At 46.6% G+C, this 19,224-nt stretch overlaps 1 protein-coding gene across 2 annotated transcripts in view; it reads left to right on the plus strand.

The window, feature by feature from the left end:
* The window catches only part of LOC122552351 (C-type lectin domain family 10 member A-like), a 102,156-nt gene that overhangs the window by 57,455 nt on the left and 25,477 nt on the right, over positions 1-19,224 (plus strand). For both annotated transcript variants that reach the window (XM_087983143.1, XM_087983142.1), the window contains 3 exons: positions 7,025-7,093; positions 13,425-13,478; positions 18,593-18,667. In XM_087983143.1, the coding sequence (XP_087839269.1) occupies positions 7,025-7,093; positions 13,425-13,478; positions 18,593-18,667 (198 nt within the window). The remainder of the gene's footprint in view (positions 1-7,024; positions 7,094-13,424; positions 13,479-18,592; positions 18,668-19,224) is intronic.

Here is a 19,224-nt window from a genome sequence, read left to right on the forward strand (position 1 = left end):
AGTGTGTTTGGATCGCACTGTGTAGAGTGTGTTTGGATGGTACTCTGTAGAGTGGGTTTGGATTGCACTGTAGAGTGTGTTTGGATTACACTGTAGAATGTGTTTGAATCGCACTGTGTAGAGTGTGGATCGCACTGTGTCGAGTGTGTTTGGGATTACACTGTAGAAAGTGTTTGGATCACACTGTGTAGACTGTATGGAACACACTGTGTCGAGTGTGTTTGGATCGTACTGTGTAGAGTGTGTTTGGATCGTATTCTGTACTGTGTTTGGATCACACTGTGTAGACTGTTTGCATTGCTCTGTGTCGAGTGTGTTTGGATCGCACTGTGCAGTGTGTATTTGGATCGCACTGTGTAGAGTGTGTTTGGATCGCACTGTGCAGTGTGTTTGGATCGCACTGTGCAGTGTGTGTTTGGATCGCACTGTGCAGTCTGTTTGGATCACACTGTGCAGTGTGTTTGGATCGCACTGTGCAGTGTGTGTTTGGATCACACTGTGTAGAGTGTGTTTGGATTGCACTGTGCAGTGTGTGTTTGGGTTGCACTGTGTAGAGTGTGTTTGGATTGCACTGTGCAGTGTGTGTTTGGGTTGCACTGTGTAGAGTGTGTTTGGATCGCACTGTGCAGTGTGTGTTTGGATCACACTGTGTAGAGTGTGTTTGGATCACACTGTGTAGAGTGTGTTTGGATCGCACTGTGCAGTGTGTGTTTGGATCACACTGTGCAGTGTGTATTTGGATCACACTGTGTAGAGTGTGTTTGGATCACACTGTGTAGAGTGTGTTTGGATTGCACTGTGTAGAGTGTGTTTGGATCACACTGTGTAGAGTATGTTTGGATCGCACTGTGCAGTGTGTGTTTGGATCACACTGTGTAGAGTGTGTTTGGATCGCACTGTGCAGTGTGTGCTTGGATCGCACTGTGCAGTGTGTGTTTGGATCGCACTGTGTAGAGTGTGTTTGGATCGCACTGTGCAGTGTGTATTTGGATCACACTGTGTAGAGTGTGTTTGGATCACACTGTGTAGAGTGTGTTTGGATTGCACTGTGTAGAGTGTGTTTGGATCACACTGTGTAGAGTATGTTTGGTTCGCACTGTGCAGTGTGTGTTTGGATCACACTGTGTAGAGTGTGTTTGGATCGCACTGTGCAGTGTGTGCTTGGATCGCACTGTGCAGTGTGTGTTTGGATCGCACTGTGTAGAGTGTGTTTGGATCGCACTGTGCAGTGTGTGTTTGGATCACACTGTGCAGTGTGTGTTTGAATCGCACTGTGCAGTGTGTGTTTGGATCGCACTGTGCAGTGTGTGTTTGGATCGCACTGTGCAGTATGTGTTTGGATCGCACTGTGCAGTGTGTGTTTGGATCGCACTGTGCAGTGTGTGTTTGGATCGCACTGTGCAGTGTGTGTTTGGATCGCACTGTGCAGTGTGTGTTTGGGTTGCACTGTGCAGTGTGTGTTTGGGTTGCACTGTGCAGTGTGTGTTTGGATCACACTGTGCAGTGTGTTTGGATTGCACTGTGCAGTGTGTGTTTGGATCGCATTGTGCAGTGTGTGTTTGGATATCACTGTGTAGAGTGTGTTTGGATTGCACTGTGCAGTGTGTGTTTGGGTTGCACTGTGCAGTGTGTGTTTGGATCACACTGTGCAGTGTTTTTGGATTGCACTGTGCAGTGTGTGTTTGGATCGCACTGTGTAGTGTGTGTTTGGATCACACTGTGCAGTGTGTTTGGATTGCACTGTGCAGTGTGTGTTTGGATCGCATTGTGCAGTGTGTGTTTGGATATCACTGTGTAGAGTGTGTTTGGATTGCACTGTGCAGTGTGTGTTTGGATCACACTGTGCAGTGTGTGTTTGGATCGCACTGTGCAGTGTGTGTTTGGGTTGCACTGTGTAGAGTGTGTTTGGATTACACTGTGCAGTGTGTGTTTGGATTGCACTGTGCAGTGTGTGTTTGGGTTGCACTGTGTAGAGTGTGTTTGGATTGCACTGTGCAGTGTGTGTTTGGGTTGCACTGTGTAGAGTGTGTTTGGATTGCACTGTGCAGTGTGTGTTTGGATTGCACTGTGCAGTGTGTGTTTGGATCACACTGTGTAGAGTGTGTTTGGATTGCACTGTGCAGTGTGTGTTTGGATTGCACTGTGCAGTGTGTGTTTGGATCACACTGTGCAGTGTGTGTTTGGATTGCACTGTGCAGTGTGTGTTTGGATCACACTGTGCAGTGTGTTTGGATCACACTGTGCAGTGTGTGTTTGGATCGCACTGTGCAGTGTGTGTTTGGGTTGCACTGTGCAGTGTGTGTTTGGGTTGCACTGTGTAGAGTGTGTTTGGATTGCACTGTGCAGTGTGTGTTTGGGTTGCACTGTGTAGAGTGTGTTTGGATATCACTGTGTAGAGTGTGTTTGGATCACACTGTGTAGAGTGTGTTTGGATATCACTGTGTAGAGTGTGTTTGGATTGCACTCTGCAGTGTGTGTTTGGGTTGCACTGTGTAGAGTGTGTTTGGATTGCACTGTGCAGTGTGTGTTTGGATTGCACTGTGCAGTGTGTGTTTGGGTTGCACTGTGTAGAGTGTGTTTGGATTGCACTGTGCAGTGTGTGTTTGGGTTGCACTGTGTAGAGTGTGTTTGGATCGCACTGTGCAGTGTGTGTTTGGATCACACTGTGGAGAGTGTGTTTGGATCACACTGTGTAGAGTGTGTTTGGATCGCACTGTGCAGTGTGTGTTTGGATCACACTGTGCAGTGTGTATTTGGATCACACTGTGTAGAGTGTGTTTGGATCACACTGTGTAGAGTGTGTTTGGATTGCACTGTGTAGAGTGTGTTTGGATCACACTGTGTAGAGTATGTTTGGATCGCACTGTGCAGTGTGTGTTTGGATCACACTGTGTAGAGTGTGTTTGGATCGCACTGTGCAGTGTGTGCTTGGATCGCACTGTGCAGTGTGTGTTTGGATCGCACTGTGTAGAGTGTGTTTGGATCGCACTGTGCAGTTTGTATTTGGATCACACTGTGTAGAGTGTGTTTGGATCACACTGTGTAGAGTGTGTTTGGATTGCACTGTGTAGAGTGTGTTTGGATCACACTGTGTAGAGTATGTTTGGATCGCACTGTGCAGTGTGTGTTTGGATCACACTGTGTAGAGTGTGTTTGGATCGCACTGTGCAGTGTGTGCTTGGATCGCACTGTGCAGTGTGTGTTTGGATCGCACTGTGTAGAGTGTGTTTGGATCGCACTGTGCAGTGTGTGTTTGGATCACACTGTGCAGTGTGTGTTTGGATCGCACTGTGCAGTGTGTGTTTGGATCGCACTGTGCAGTGTGTGTTTGGATCGCACTGTGCAGTATGTGTTTGGATCGCATTGTGCAGTGTGTGTTTGGATCGCACTGTGCAGTGTGTGTTTGGATCGCACTGTGCAGTGTGTGTTTGGATCGCACTGTGCAGTGTGTGTTTGGGTTGCACTGTGCAGTGTGTGTTTGGGTTGCACTGTGCAGTGTGTGTTTGGATCACACTGTGCAGTGTGTTTGGATTGCACTGTGCAGTGTGTGTTTGGATCGCATTGTGCAGTGTGTGTTTGGATATCACTGTGTAGAGTGTGTTTGGATTGCACTGTGCAGTGTGTGTTTGGGTTGCACTGTGCAGTGTGTGTTTGGATCACACTGTGCAGTGTGTTTGGATTGCACAGTGCAGTGTGTGTTTGGATCGCACTGTGTAGTGTGTGTTTGGATCACACTGTGCAGTGTGTTTGGATTGCACTGTGCAGTGTGTGTTTGGATCGCATTGTGCAGTGTGTGTTTGGATATCACTGTGTAGAGTGTGTTTGGATTGCACTGTGCAGTGTGTGTTTGGGTTGCACTGTGCAGTGTGTGTTTGGGTTGCACTGTGTAGAGTGTGTTTGGATCGCACTGTGCAGTGTGTGTTTGGATCACACTGTGGAGAGTGTGTTTGGATCACACTGTGTAGAGTGTGTTTGGATCGCACTGTGCAGTGTGTGTTTGGGTTGCACTGTGTAGAGTGTGTTTGGATCGCACTGTGCAGTGTGTGTTTGGATCACACTGTGGAGAGTGTGTTTGGATCACACTGTGTAGAGTGTGTTTGGATCGCACTGTGCAGTGTGTGTTTGGATCACACTGTGCAGTGTGTATTTGGATCACACTGTGTAGAGTGTGTTTGGATCACACTGTGTAGAGTGTGTTTGGATTGCACTGTGTAGAGTGTGTTTGGATCACACTGTGTAGAGTATGTTTGGATCGCACTGTGCAGTGTGTGTTTGGATCACACTGTGTAGAGTGTGTTTGGATCGCACTGTGCAGTGTGTGCTTGGATCGCACTGTGCAGTGTGTGTTTGGATCGCACTGTGTAGAGTGTGTTTGGATCGCACTGTGCAGTGTGTATTTGGATCACACTGTGTAGAGTGTGTTTGGATCACACTGTGTAGAGTGTGTTTGGATTGCACTGTGTAGAGTGTGTTTGGATCACACTGTGTAGAGTATGTTTGGATCGCACTGTGCAGTGTGTGTTTGGATCGCACTGTGTAGTGTGTGTTTGGATCACACTGTGCAGTGTGTTTGGATTGCACTGTGCAGTGTGTGTTTGGATCGCATTGTGCAGTGTGTGTTTGGATATCACTGTGTAGAGTGTGTTTGGATTGCACTGTGCAGTGTGTGTTTGGGTTGCATTGTGCAGTGTGTGTTTGGATCACACTGTGCAGTGTGTGTTTGGATCGCACTGTGCAGTGTGTGTTTGGGTTGCACTGTGTAGAGTGTGTTTCGATTGCAATGTGCAGTGTGTGTTTGGATTGCACTGTGCAGTGTGTGTTTGGGTTGCACTGTGTAGAGTGTGTTTGGATTGCACTGTGCAGTGTGTGTTTGGGTTGCACTGTGTAGAGTGTGTTTGGATTGCACTGTGCAGTGTGTGTTTGGATTGCACTGTGCAGTGTGTGTTTGGATCACACTGTGTAGTGTGTTTGGATTGCACTGTGCAGTGTGTGTTTGGATTGCACTGTGCAGTGTGTGTTTGGATTGCACTGTGCAGTGTGTGTTTGGATCACACTGTGTAGAGTGTGTTTGGATTGCACTGTGCAGTGTGTGTTTGGATCACACTGTGCAGTGTGTTTGGATCACACTGTGCAGTGTGTGTTTGGATCGCACTGTGCAGTGTGTGTTTGGATCGCACTGTGTAGTGTGTGTTTGGATCACACTGTGCAGTGTGTTTGGATTGCACTGTGCAGTGTGTGTTTGGATCGCATTGTGCAGTGTGTGTTTGGATATCACTGTGTAGAGTGTGTTTGGATTGCACTGTGCAGTGTGTGTTTGGGTTGCACTGTGCAGTGTGTGTTTGGATCACACTCTGCAGTGTGTGTTTGGGTTGCACTGTGTAGAGTGTGTTTGGATTGCACTGTGCAGTGTGTGTTTGGATTGCACTGTGCAGTGTGTGTTTGGGTTGCACTGTGTAGAGTGTGTTTGGATTGCACTGTGCAGTGTGTGTTTGGGTTGCACTGTGTAGAGTGTGTTTGGATTGCACTGTGCAGTGTGTGTTTGGATTGCACTGTGCAGTGTGTGTTTGGATCACACTGTGTAGTGTGTTTGGATCACACTGTGCAGTGTGTGTTTGGATTGCACTGTGCAGTGTGTGTTTGGATCACACTGTGTAGAGTGTGTTTGGATTGCACTGTGCAGTGTGTGTTTGGATTGCACTGTGCAGTGTGTGTTTGGATCACACTGTGTAGAGTGTGTTTGGATTGCACTGTGCAGTGTGTATTTGGATCACACTGTGCAGTGTGTTTGGATCACACTGTGCAGTGTGTGTTTGGATCGCACTGTGCAGTGTGTGTTTGGGTTGCACTGTGCAGTGTGTGTTTGGGTTGCACTGTGTAGAGTGTGTTTGGATTGCACTGTGCAGTGTGTGTTTGGGTTGCACTGTGTAGAGTGTGTTTGGATATCACTGTGTAGAGTGTGTTTGGATCACACTGTGTAGAGTGTGTTTGGATATCACTGTGTAGAGTGTGTTTGGATTGCACTCTGCAGTGTGTGTTTGGGTTGCACTGTGCAGTGTGTGTTTGGATCACACTGTGTAGTGTGTTTGGATTGCACTGTGCAGTGTGTGTTTGGGTTGCACTGTGCAGTGTGTGTTTGGATCACACTGTGTAGTGTGTTTGGATTGCACTGTGCAGTGTGTGTTTGGGTTGCACTGTGCAGTGTGTGTTTGGATCGCACTGTGCAGTGTGTGTTTGGATCGCACTGTGCAGTGTGTGTTTGGATTGCACTGTGCAGTGTGTGTTTGGGTTGCACTGTGCAGTGTGTGTTTGGATTGCACTGTGCAGTGTGTGTTTGGGTTGCACTGTGCAGTGTGTGTTTAGATCACACTGTGTAGTGTGTTTGGATTGCACTGTGCAGTGTGTGTTTGGGTTGCACTGTGCAGTGTGTGTTTGGATCGCACTGTGCAGTGTGTGTTTGGATTGCACTGTGCAGTGTGTGTTTGGATTGCATGTGTATAGTATGTTGGATTGCACTGCTGGGTGTGTTTGTATCATACTGTCATCCAAATCTAACACCTGGCCTGGTTCATTACCCAGTACCAAATCCAATGTGGCCTCTCCCCTTGTTGGCCTGTCTACAAACTGTGTGAGGAAACCGTCCTGCACAAAATGGACAAAGACTGACCCATCTAAAGTACTCAAACTGTAGTATTTCCAGTCATACTGTGTAAAATATGTTTCTATTGCACTGTGCTGGGCATGTTTGGATTGCTCTGTACTGGATCAAGGGTGTGGTGCTGGCAAAACTCAACAGTTGAGGCAGTATTCGAGGAGCAGGAGAATTCCTAATGAAGGAATCGAAAGGTCGATTCTCCTGCTCCTCAGATACTGCCTAACCAGCACCACACTCTCGAATCTGATCTCCAGCATCTGCAGTCCTCACTTTCTACTTGCCCTGTGCTGGTTTGCTTGGATTGCTCTGTACTAAGCATGTTTGTGTCAGTGTTGACCAATGATCTGAGCCACTGTTTATCTTCCTTTGCAGAGTTGGCCAATGATATACACAGTAGCCGCAAACAGTTATTCCAAAGGCAGACAAATATACTGCAAGCTGGTAAGTCCATACTCTTCATAGTTTCATCATATCATATTAAGGAGTAGGCCATTTAACTCGTCGAGCCTGCTACGCCATTCATTACAATCATGGCTGATATATCCATTGTCTCAGCTCCTTCTACCTGTATTATCTCCATACCCCTTAATTATGCTCTTAGCTCTCTCTTCAGGTCTTTCCTAGCAAACTTGTAACTTTCGAGCGCCCTAACTGAGCCTTCACGTCTCATCCTAACATAACCTTTTTACTCTTGACAAATAATTCAACTTCTTTAGTAAACCATGGCTCCCTCACTCGACTACTTCCTCCCTGCCTGACGGGTACATACTTATCAAGGACCTGCAGTAGCTGTTCCTTGAATAAGCTCCACATTTCAATTGTACCCATCCCCTGCAGTTTCATTCTCCATCCAATGCATCCTAAATCTTGCTTAATCGCATCATAATTGCCTTTCCCCCAACTATAACTTTTGCTCTGTGATATATGCCTTTCCCTTTCTATCACTAAAGTAAACATAACCGAATTGTGGTCACTATCACCAAAGGGCTCATCTACCTCCAAATCTAACACCTGGCCTGGTTCATTACCCAGTACCAAATCCAATGTGGCCTCTCCCCTTGTTGGCCTGTCTACAAACTGTGTGAGGAAACCGTCCTGCACACATTGGACAAAGACTGACCCATCTAAAGTACTCAAACTGTAGTATTTCCAGTGAATATTTGGAAATCTAAAGTCTGCCATAACAACTACCCTGTTACTCTCACTCCTATCCAGAATCATTTTTGCTATCCTTTCCTCTACATCTCTAGAACTAGTCGGAAGCATATAGAAAACTCCCAACAGGGTGACCTCTCCTTCCTTGTTTTTAACCTCAGCCCATACTATCTCTGTAGACAAGTCCTCAAACATCCTTTCTGCCACCGTAATACTGTCCTTGACTAACAATGCCACACCTCCCCCTCTTCTACCATCTTCTCTGTTCTTACTGAAACATCTAAATGCCGGAACCTGCAACAACCATTCCTGTCCCTGCTCTATCCACGTCTCTGAAATGGCCACAACATTAAAGTCCCAGGTACCAACCCATGCTGCAAGTTCACCAACCTTATTCCGGATGTTCCTGGTGTTGAAGTAGACACACTTCAAACCACCTTCCTGCTTGCTGGTGAACTCTTGCGACTTTGAAATCTTATTTCTGACCTCACTACTCTCAACCTCCTGGACACTGGAGCTACAATTTAGGTTCCCATCCCCCTGCTGAACAGCATTAGGAAACTTCTGGTTCAGGTACCCCTCTGGTTCAGGTGTAGACCATCCTGTTTGTAGAAGTCCCACCTACCTCAGAATGACACCCAATTATCCAGGTATCAGAAACTCTCCCTCCTGCACATCCCTGTAGCCATATGTGCAACTCTCTCCCATCCTCATCCTCACCTCACTAGTACGTGGCACGGGTAACAACCCAGAGATAACAACTCTGCTTGTTCTAGCTCTAAGCTTCCACCCAAGCTCCCTGAATTTGTGCTTTAAATGCCCACCCCTTTTCCTACCTATGTCATTGGTGCCTATGTGGACCATGACTTGGGGCTGCTCCCCCTCCCATCAAGGATCCCAAAAACAAGATCCGAGACATAACGAACCTTGGCACCTGGGAGGCAACATACCAGCCATGAGTCTCTCTCATTCCCACATAACCTCTTATCTGTCCCCCTAACTATGGAGTCCCCAATGACTTGTGCACCACTCATCTCCCCCTTTCTCTTCTGAGCAACAGGGACAGACTCGGTGCCACAGACCTCTACCCCTATAGCTGACCTCTGGTAAGTTGTCCCCCCAACAGTATCCAAAACGGTATACTTGTTGAGGGGAACAGCCTGCAGGTTCCCTTTCCATCCCCTGACTGTAACCCTTTTTCTTATACCTGAGGTATAACTACCTCCCTGTAACTCCTCTCAATCACCCCTTCACCTCCCGAATGATCCAAAGTTCATCCAGCTCCAGCTTCAGTTCCAGTTCCCTAATGCTGGAGTTGGGTGCACTTCCTGCAGATGCAGTCAGCAGGGACACTCGTGGTGACCCTCACCTCCCACATTCTGCAAGAGGAACATTCAACTGCTCTCACCTCCATTCCCAATATTCGAACTTCCCAAAGAGACTATTGAAAAATAAAAAATAACTAGTTATCTTACCAATCCAGCACACAGGACTCTTTTTGTTTAGTTAGAGGAGGAGGATGGGTGGGAGACAGTAGTGTTTCGGTTAACACAACCGCCCAAAGATATTACCTCATTTACACAGCAGTACCATGTCCATCCCTGCTCAACGTGCGCTCCACCTATTCATGAGGTATGTTTTAAAAGCAGTCATTTACCTTCTGGGCAGCCCCCAGTCGACGCTCCTGCTCTTCTTGCTGCAAAATAAAAATGGAGGGCCCTGACACTCAAGGTAAATTTTTAAATCAGTAATTCACCTTCCCGGCTGCCCCTAGTTGTTGCTCCCACTCCCCCCGCTGCTAAATAAAAATGGAGGGCCTTGATACTTGAGGTAAGTTTTTAAAACAGTCACTTACCTTCCTGGCAGCCCCCTGATCATTGCTCCCAATCTTCCTGCTGCTAAACAAAAATGGACGGCCCTAATACTTGAGGTAAGTTTTTAAAGCAGTCATTTACCTTCCTGGCAGCCCCTGATCATTGCTCCCAATCTTCCTGCTGCTAGACAAACAACGTTGTGTTGGCTTTCATTAGCAGGGGGATTGAGTTTAAGAGCCACGAGGTTATTCTGAAGATCTACAAATCCCTGGTTAGACTACATTTGGAATATTGTGTTCAGTTCTGGTTGCCTCATTATAGGAAGGATGTGGAAGCTTTAGAGAGGGTATAGAGGAGATTTACCAGGATGCTGCCTGGACTGGAGAGCATGTCTTATGAAGGAAGGTTGAGGGAGCTAGGGCTTTTCTCATTGGAGCGAAGAAGGATGAGAGGTGACTTGATAGAGGTGTACAAGATGATGAGAGGGATAGATAGAGTGGATAGCCAGAGACTTGTCCCCAGGGCAGAAATGGCCATTCACAAGGGGGCATAATTTTATGGTGATTGGAGGAAGGTTTCGGGGAGAAGTCAGAGGTAGGTTCTTTACACAGAGAGTGGTGGGTGTGTGAAATGCACTGCCAGCGGTGGTAGCGAAGTCAGATACATTAGGGACATTTAAGTGACTCTAGGATAGGCACATGGATGATAGTAAAATGAAGGGGGTGTGGGTTATTTTGATCTTAGAGTAGGATAAAAGGTTGGCACAGCATTGAGGGCCGAAGGGCCTGTACTGCACTGTACTGTCCAAGTTCTATGTACTCCCCTGCCCATTGCTATAATTCTTTCATCCATTACTCATTAAAAATCTGTCTATCTCCTCCTTAAATTTACTTCATGTCCCAGCGTCCACCACACTCTGGGGTCGTGAATTCTACAGATTCACAACCCTTTGAGAAACCCTTTTCTCTGTTTTAAATCTCTGGCATTTTATCCTAAAACTGTGAGCTCTTGTTCTCGATTGCCCCACAAGGGAAAACATCCACTCCAAGATCATTTTGTCAATCCGTTTTGTACCTCAGTTAGATCTTCTCTCATTCTACCAAACTCCAGAGAGTATAAGGTTACACTGATGAATCTTTTTTTCATTGGACAAACCCCTCATCCTTCAAATTAATCCAGTGAGCTTATTCTGAGCTGCCTCCAACCCAATTACATCCCTCCTCAGGTTAAAGATTCCAAAATTGTACGCAGTGCTCCAAGTGCAGTCTCACTAATGCCTTGTAGAGTTGAACCAACACTTCACTACTTTTATACTGTATTCCTTTAAAATGAATGTGTAAATGCCTCTCCTTACCTTCTGTGTTTCTTTTATATTTGTATTGACAAATGTTGACAATATCCTGTGAATAAAAAAAGAAAATAGATCAGCCTCCTTATATGTTGCCATGTTTAACCTCATTCTATCTAATTTAATTTCTTTTTATGGCCATTTCTTCAAATTATTTTGACCTTTCCAGTTTAACATCATTGCTCGCTGACCCTAGTCTTGCTTCCCATGCCCGAAAGACAGGACGCCAACTTGCGAAACATTTCAGAGAACACCTCTGGGACACATTCATTAAACAACCCCACCGTCCTATGGCCGAACATTTTAACTCCCCCTCCCACTCTGGCAAGGGCATGCAGGTCCTGGGCCTCCTCCCCCACCAAACCCTAACCACCTGACACCTGGAGGAAGAACGCCTCATCTTCTGCCTTGGTACCCTTCAACCACATGAGACCAATGTGGATTTCACCAGTTTCCTCAATTCTCCTCCCTCCACCCTATCCGAGATCCAACCTTCCAACTTGGCACCGTCTTCTTGAACTTTCCTACCTATCCACCTAAGCCATCTATCCACTCCACCCTCCTCTCCGACCTATCACCATCACCCCCCACCTTTATCTACCTATCGCATTCCCAACTACCTTCCCCAGCCCTATCCCCCACCCATTTATCTCTCAGCCCCCTTGGGCCATCCCCTCATTCCTGGTGAAAATCTTGTGTTGAAACGTCGATTCTCCTGCTCCTCAGATGCTGCCTGACCTGCTGCGCTTTTCCAGCACCACACTCTTCGACTCTGATCTTCAGCACCTGCCGTCCTCACTTACTCCTTGCCTGCCACTGCCAGGCCTTGCCTGCTTCTCACCCGCCTCCCCCTTTGCCATTAACCTGTTTGATTCTGTCAGCTGCCATTCTTATTATTCTCATTCCCAGTGAATAGCTCCATAATAGTGAGACATTGGTGGGTGGAGGTGGTGCCTGCACCAACCAACCTCTGCCAGTAGGAGGACCCTGTTTAACCTAAAAATATACTGTGCAAAATACCAATGTATTTTTTAAATGTTGTATTGCTGTTATCTTAAGTAGTGTATTAGTTTGCAAGTTAATGCAGTTGGGAATGCATAATGATGGCTTTGTGTGGTGTAATAATAAAATATCTACATTTTTTTCCAAGCAAGAAAATATCCATAGGATAAGAAAATATTAATAAGATCCTAACTCCAGTTTGAAAAACGATCCCCTGTGGGAACCCTTGATTTGCCTCATGTCAATAAATGCATAGGAGCAAATTTGAAGATTTCAGTATGCTCCTGAATTTGTGCAGCCTTCAGCTAGAGTTCAAATTCATTTTCAAGAATTGCACAATCTCAGGTTTCCCTGGCTCCCAGTTAACTGAGTATCCCTTTGTTGACAAGTTTAAAACCACATACTTTGCTTTGCAGCCTCCTCCTCCATGCAGCCTCTCTGTACTCCTTCTTGCAACCTCCCCTTCCCCACATGCTGTGCAATCTCCCTGTGCTTCTGTCTGCCTCACTCGTGAACTTATCAAGTTCTTACCAACTAGCAGGCGTGGGAGAGAAACAGCTTATGATCAGAAGGGCAGCTCCTCACCGATTTTACACCATCTGTGAAGTCTGGTGACTTTTCTATGATTGGTCACCAGTATGACTTTTTTCCCAACAGTTCAATGGCAAGGCTGCCTACCACCAAGTTATTTTGAGAGCTGGATCCTTGCTTAACAAACATCGACCAATATCAGTATTGAAGTTCTCATCTGACAGGGTTTCAGATTTCTACTTATGCAAAATGTTTCCTGACATTAGCCCCCATTTTGACTCTCCCACCATGGGTGATCATACTTCTCGATCTACCCTGACAAATAATTTAATCACTGTAAACACTTCAAACAGATTCTTCAGTGCTAAGTATGAGCAAACAGCCCTGGACTACTGAGAAACCTCCATTCGGATTCTTGTTCTGTCTGACAACACTTAGTTCTGTCAAAGTGCACCTACATCCTGAGGTCAGATCCATAGAATCCATCAGATTAGAGTCAGTATGGTGAGTGGTGGTAAGAGGGGAACCTGCCTGTTCCCATGTACCTGCTGCCTAGTTTCAGTGAATTGCTGCCATGTCTCTTGTAGATAGTGTGCACTGCTGCTTCTGAACATTGGTGGTGGTGGTGGAGAGAGTAGATGTTTATGAATGTGATGCCAATCAAATGGTCTGCTTGTCCTGGATGGTGTCAAGTCTCTTGAGAGTTTTTGGAGCTGCACTGATCCAGACAAGTGAGAAGTATTCCACCACTCTTTCTCACACTTGCTCATCAAATATATTGAAAAGGAGGATAGTGGAAAAGTCATCAGTTCTGGAAGATGGGTGCATTGTATAGGGAAATCAATTCTTCCCACGTGTAAATAGCACAATTGTCTTATTTTACAACCAACAGATCCTGCATAAAAAATTCTTCTTTTTACAGTTGCATCAGTCTCCGAAGATGTGAAGCAGAGTCAGTCAAAGATAAAAAATGACAGTAAGTAAAAGATTTATTTTCTTTCTGTTTCATTCAGCCTGATCATGTCTGAGTTGTAGGTTTTATTCAGTTTTTCATCTGTGTGAATTACCATCAACCCCATTTGCTTTAATATCTTGTGCGCCCACTATTTGCATTTGGAATTTCATATGTAAACCACTGATCACAACATAATCCTGCTCCCTGTAGAGGTACTGCAGTGCCAGAGTAGGGAGTGCTGGTCGGTTTATTTGATGACAGCACCCTGGTTCTGACACTGGGCTTTATGCAGTGAGATGTGGTGCCACGAAAAACACAGGAGGCAGATCAGAGGCAAAGGAAACTCTGATTTTATTAAAACAAGCAAAATTGAGAATATATCTATAATCCCTGACAAGAAAATTAATATTTGGAAAAAAACAATGCTATGCATCAAGTGAAATAAGACTTGTCTGGCAACTGCGAACACCCCAACTAACCCTTGCAGCTCCAACATGGAACAGTTTTGAATTAAGATTAGAGTGATGTCAGGAAGCATCCAAGGAGCAGGAAAATCGACTTTTCTGGCAGGAGCCCTTGACTCTAACCTCCAGCATCTGCAGTCCAAACTTTCACACAGTTTTGAATTACACAGCTGTTAATTGCTGAATGACAGGGGAAAAGAGAGAAAAAGAGAGTGAACGCAAATCCCGGGGTCCTATCCTGTTACCCTTCCCTGAGGAGTGCCCTGTACTGTTGGACCCAAAGTCTACCTTCCTACTCTCTCTTACTAAGCTGGGACAGTAGGCCTCAATGACCTTATGCTCACCCCTGGAGTAGCTCCTGTTGGCTTGGACAGGGGTAGATGTCACTGGCTTTACCCAGTCGGTCTCCCAGCTCTCCAGTCTCTACTCATCAGTACATGGAGGCTTCAGGATGAGAAGATTGCTCTCTCTTCTTCTTTTCCCAAGTCTGAAACTGACTGTGGCTGACTCTTTTGATGCTAGTCAGACCTCTTGCTGAACAAACCGCAGAGAGCAGGGTTACCCAGTTATACTGACTGTCGGTTTCCCTTATCTCCCGCCAAATCTGGATTGAACCACTGAGCTGTTGTTCCTCCTCTCAGGGCTGAGTGAGCTTCCTGAGTGTTAGATGAGATTAGATTAGATTACTTACAGTGTGGAAACAGGCCCTTCGGCCCAACAAGTCCACACCGACCCGCCGAAGCGTAACCCACCCATACCCCTACATTTACCCCTTTACCTAACACTACGGGCAATTTAGCATGGCCAATTCACCTGACTTGCACATCTTTGGACTGTGGGAGGAAACCGGAGCACCCGGAGGAAACCCACGCAGACACGGGGAGAACGTGCAAACTCCACACAGTCAGTCGCCTGAGGCGGGAATTGAACCCGGGTCTCTGGCGCTGCGAGGCAGCAGTGCTAACCACTGTGCCCACTAAGGTGTGAATGGTTTTCCAATTGAAATGAGTGGGTTTCCGATAGCTTTGAGTGCCCATTATTTCTCTTAGACGGATGTAGGTTAAGGTGATGCTGATAGTGTGAAGGTCTTCCCATTCATGGCAAACGGGTTTGCATGTTGTACAATGGTGTGGAATGTTCACTATCACTCTGTCCAAGCAAATGTTGAAAAATTGAATGGTTTTGTATTTTTATAAGCTCCAGAATATCTCAGTTGTATGCTCTGCTCTTTGGTGTTAAATTGTTTTTTAGCTGAGGCATTTGTGGGGGTCTTCCTTTTACACGCTAAACCCTTGTTCCAGACAGCTTGCATATTGCCAAGTCTGTCTCAGCCTGAGGGCTCAGTGACTTTTATTTCAAATGTGACTTCCACTAAACTCATGTCCCAAGTTTAGAGGGTTTTAGTCCAGGGTATCTGATGGGACTTTTTGCCCCACCTTGCAATCCCTCTTATGTAGACTATCACTTTGGATGGGCAAAAACCATTGAGACCTCAAAACCAGCTTCACAGATAACCAAAACTAATCTGCCACCCCCTCACCTCGCTTTCCCCCGCCGCTCCGGTTCCCCGAGAAAGGTAAAATGCAAGTTTAGGAAGGGGTATAGTATATACAATCACAAACTTAACAGCAAATGTTTACATTGATCAGGCCTTATACAAAACCATCACATCATACAGTTTATACACTCCATGTCCATGGCTTGGGACTCACACTGGGGTCTCGAGGAGGTGTTTAAGTGCTGGGATCACAGTGTTTCATGTACACCCCAGTTTGAAAACCCTGACAGGTCAATCCCTGTCATAGAGTGCTCTCCACTTTTTACCATAGGGCGGGACTATTTTGAAACGGACATGTACCCATCCACGAATGACTCCAATATTCACTCGCCCCTCCAAGGGTCCCTGTGATTGTCCAGTGGGCGTCACTATCCAGTCATTCCCAGACAATGGTCTGGTCCCTGGTGGAGAAAGTGAGGTCTGCAGATGCTGGAGATCAGAGCTGAAAATGTGTTGCTGGAAAAGCGCAGCAGGTCAGGCAGCATCCAGGGAACAGGAGAATCGACGTTTCGGGCATAAGCCTCTTCCTGAAGAAGGGCTTATGCCCGAAATGTCGATTCTCCTGTTCCCTGTATGCTGCCTGACCTGGTCCCTGGTGTCCCTGCTCAGTCTCCTGAGCCACCACCAGCTACCCAGAGGGACATCCCCCCTTACAACTGAGACATACCTGTTTACCTTCCACCACCCTAACCCAGGCAGCCACTATTTTAATCCTCGGGCATGAAACGGACGCCTCCCCATAGGTGAAGCTGGCATGACTGAAGTACCAAGTCGAATTCGACCCCAGTCACCCTGGCCACTTTCCCCAGTGGAAGTAGGAGATGATTCCTTCCGTGCTGGGTGAGCCACCTCTGGTGCTGCTGCTAGGGGCTCTCCCTGCTCCGCGCATCGATAGAAAAGTGATTCCTCAGTATCACCCCGTGTCCAATGCTGACTCTGATCAGAGTGACCAGCACTAATACTCAGTCCATTTCCAAGGGTTTCATCCTGTAAGACACAATGCAAGCATTCCCAGGCTCGGCTCCCAATTACCCAAACTTAAACTTACAAAAATGACACAAAACTCCATAAGATTTGCCCAAACACTGGCACATCAAATAAAAGCAAAGTAGTTCCAAAATATACTGTAGACATAGCTCAAACTATACAGTGCCACCTGTCTCCGGGGTGGCCAGGCTAGAATCTGACCATGCTGACCCTGCTGTAGCCTCTGATTAGCCAATTCTCTGGGGACCATGGAGTCCTTGGCTTTGGGGTTCACAGGGTTCTCCACAATGCTCCCTCTTTGCTTAACAGGGGCCCTCCTGAGTCTCATACTACGGTTGGGCTGGCCTGTGCCAAGGGTGTTTTTGGCTGGCCCTAGCTCTGCGGCCAGTGGGACCGTGTCCTCCTGACAGTAGTACTGAATGGAGAGCATTCTGGCACTGCAGCACTCCCTCAGTATCACACTGGAGGGCAAGGCTGGTTTAAAGGTGAGACTACTACCCACTGAGGCACTGACCACATAGAGAACCGCAGCCACTTTAAACATTGTCTTGTCCTTAGATATCAAGACCAGCTGATCCATGTCTGTTGACACATAAACCCTGGAGACTGAACACCTCCTATCAGCAATCGCAGAAGGTGCAGCACCTGCCCCTTTATCTCTTCCATGCTCACCATCCAAGGCCCCTGACAGTCATTTCAGATTAAGCAGCGTTTCACTTGTACCTCTTTCAATTTGGTCTATTGCATTCGTTGCTCCCAATGTGGTCTCCTCTATATCAGAGAGACAAAACGCCGACTGGGTGATCGCTTTGCTGAGCACCTTCGGCCTGTACGCAATCAGGTCCCGGACCTTCCTGTGGCTTACCACTTCAACACACAACCCTGCTCCCATGCCCACATGTCTGTCCTTGGCCTGCTGCACTGTTCCAGTGAAGCTCAATGCAAACTGGAGGAACAACATCTCATCTTCCAACTAGGCACGTTACAGCCTGCCGGTGTCAACATTGAATTCAACAACTTCAGATAATTTTATTTCATTTATTTTATTTATCCTTTTTTTAATTTATTTTTTTCACTGTTCTGTACCTCTTATTTCTTGATTGTCTCTTTCTCTTGCTCCCCACTCTCTCATCACCTTTTTCCTCTCCTCTTATCCCTTTTTTTTTTAGATTAGATTACAGTGCGGAAACAGGCCCTTCGGCCCAACAAGTCCACACCGACCCGCCGAAGCGAAACCCACCCATACCCCTACATTTACCCCTTACCTAACACTACGGGCAATGTAGCATGGCCAATTCACCTAACCTGCACATTTTTGGACTGTGGGAGGAAACCGGAGCACCCGGAGGAAACCCACGCAGACACGGGGAGAACGTGCAAACTCCACACAGTCAGTCGCCTGAGGCGGGAATTGAACCCGGGTCTCTGACGCTGTGAGGCAGCAGTGCTAACCACTGTGCCACCGTGCTGCCCACCTTTGCTACCCTTCTCCCCTGTTTTCCATTTTGCCTCTGCTTCACCCCTCCTCCCCCACTTCCCCCCTCCCCCCCATCCCCCACATATTTTGTCACACAGCACTGGCTTCAGCCTTGGTCACTCACAGCTCCTAATCTCCCTATAATCTCTCTGTGCACTGTCATTATCACCTCTTTATTGCTACCTTCGCTTCTGGAGCCATGACTCACCTTCTCTCAGCCTCGTATAAATACCTCCCTATTCCTCCCCTTTTTTTTAGCTTTGACAAAGGGTCAGTTAGACTCGAAACGTCAGCTCTTTCCTGTCCTTACAGATGCTGCCAAACCTGCTGAGATTTTCCAGCATTATCTCTTTTGGTTTCAGATTCCAGCATCCGCAGTAATTTGCTTTTACCTCCTATCAGGATGTCATCTTGCAAATGTGGATCTGGAATTCACAGATTATCTCCATTGTTTAATTGCTCGTTCTGATATACTGTATCGTGTTCCCACCATCCACCAGGCTTGACAGCAGAAATCTGAGTTTAGAAGGTGGCACAAGTCTTCTTCTTACCTTGGGGACTTGTATAGCTCTGCTGATACCCTGGCTCAGTAGAGAGTGCTGTTAACAGTGCTTGCAGCATTACCATTATCACTGCGTTTCATTTTCAGTTGCAAATCTGGCCTATCAAACACGCCGAGGACATGACGACATTACAGATCAGCTGAAAGAGATGAAGGAGAACTGTAAGTAGCTCTCGGGTGGCTTGGTACAAACACTGAACTATTTTCAGTCATTTTGTGTGTTAATATGCAAAGTGCATTAGACAATTCAGACACTTGTTAAGTGAAGAAACTTAATAAATCATCTGAAAATTGCTCGCATATTCCACAAGGCTCAGTCTTGTTAAATTTTGGAAGATACATGATCACAGAGGGGAGATTTGGAAACTGGTGAATTCAACGTTAAGGCGGTGTAGTTGTACGCCCCTGAGGTGGAAGATGAGGCGTTCCTCCTCCAGTTTGTGGGTGGCCTTGTTTAGGCAGTGGAGGAGGTCCAGGACAGACATGTCCTCAGGGGAGTGGGAGGAGGGACTTGATACGGTTGGCCATGGGAAGGTGGAGTTAATTAGTGTGTACGGATCAGGGATGTTCCCTGAACTGGTCTGTGAGTTTGCACTCGGTCTCTCTGATGTAGAGGAGACCACATCAAGAGCAACAGATGCAATAAATGAGTTTCGATGATATGCAGGTAAATCTCTGCCAGATTTGCAATGATCCTTTGGGGCCTTGGACGGAGATGA

This window comes from Chiloscyllium plagiosum, unplaced genomic scaffold (assembly GCF_037043375.1).
Source record: "Chiloscyllium plagiosum isolate Xiang-an unplaced genomic scaffold, Cpla_swu_hap1 HiC_scaffold_45, whole genome shotgun sequence".
NCBI lineage: Eukaryota > Metazoa > Chordata > Chondrichthyes > Orectolobiformes > Hemiscylliidae > Chiloscyllium > Chiloscyllium plagiosum.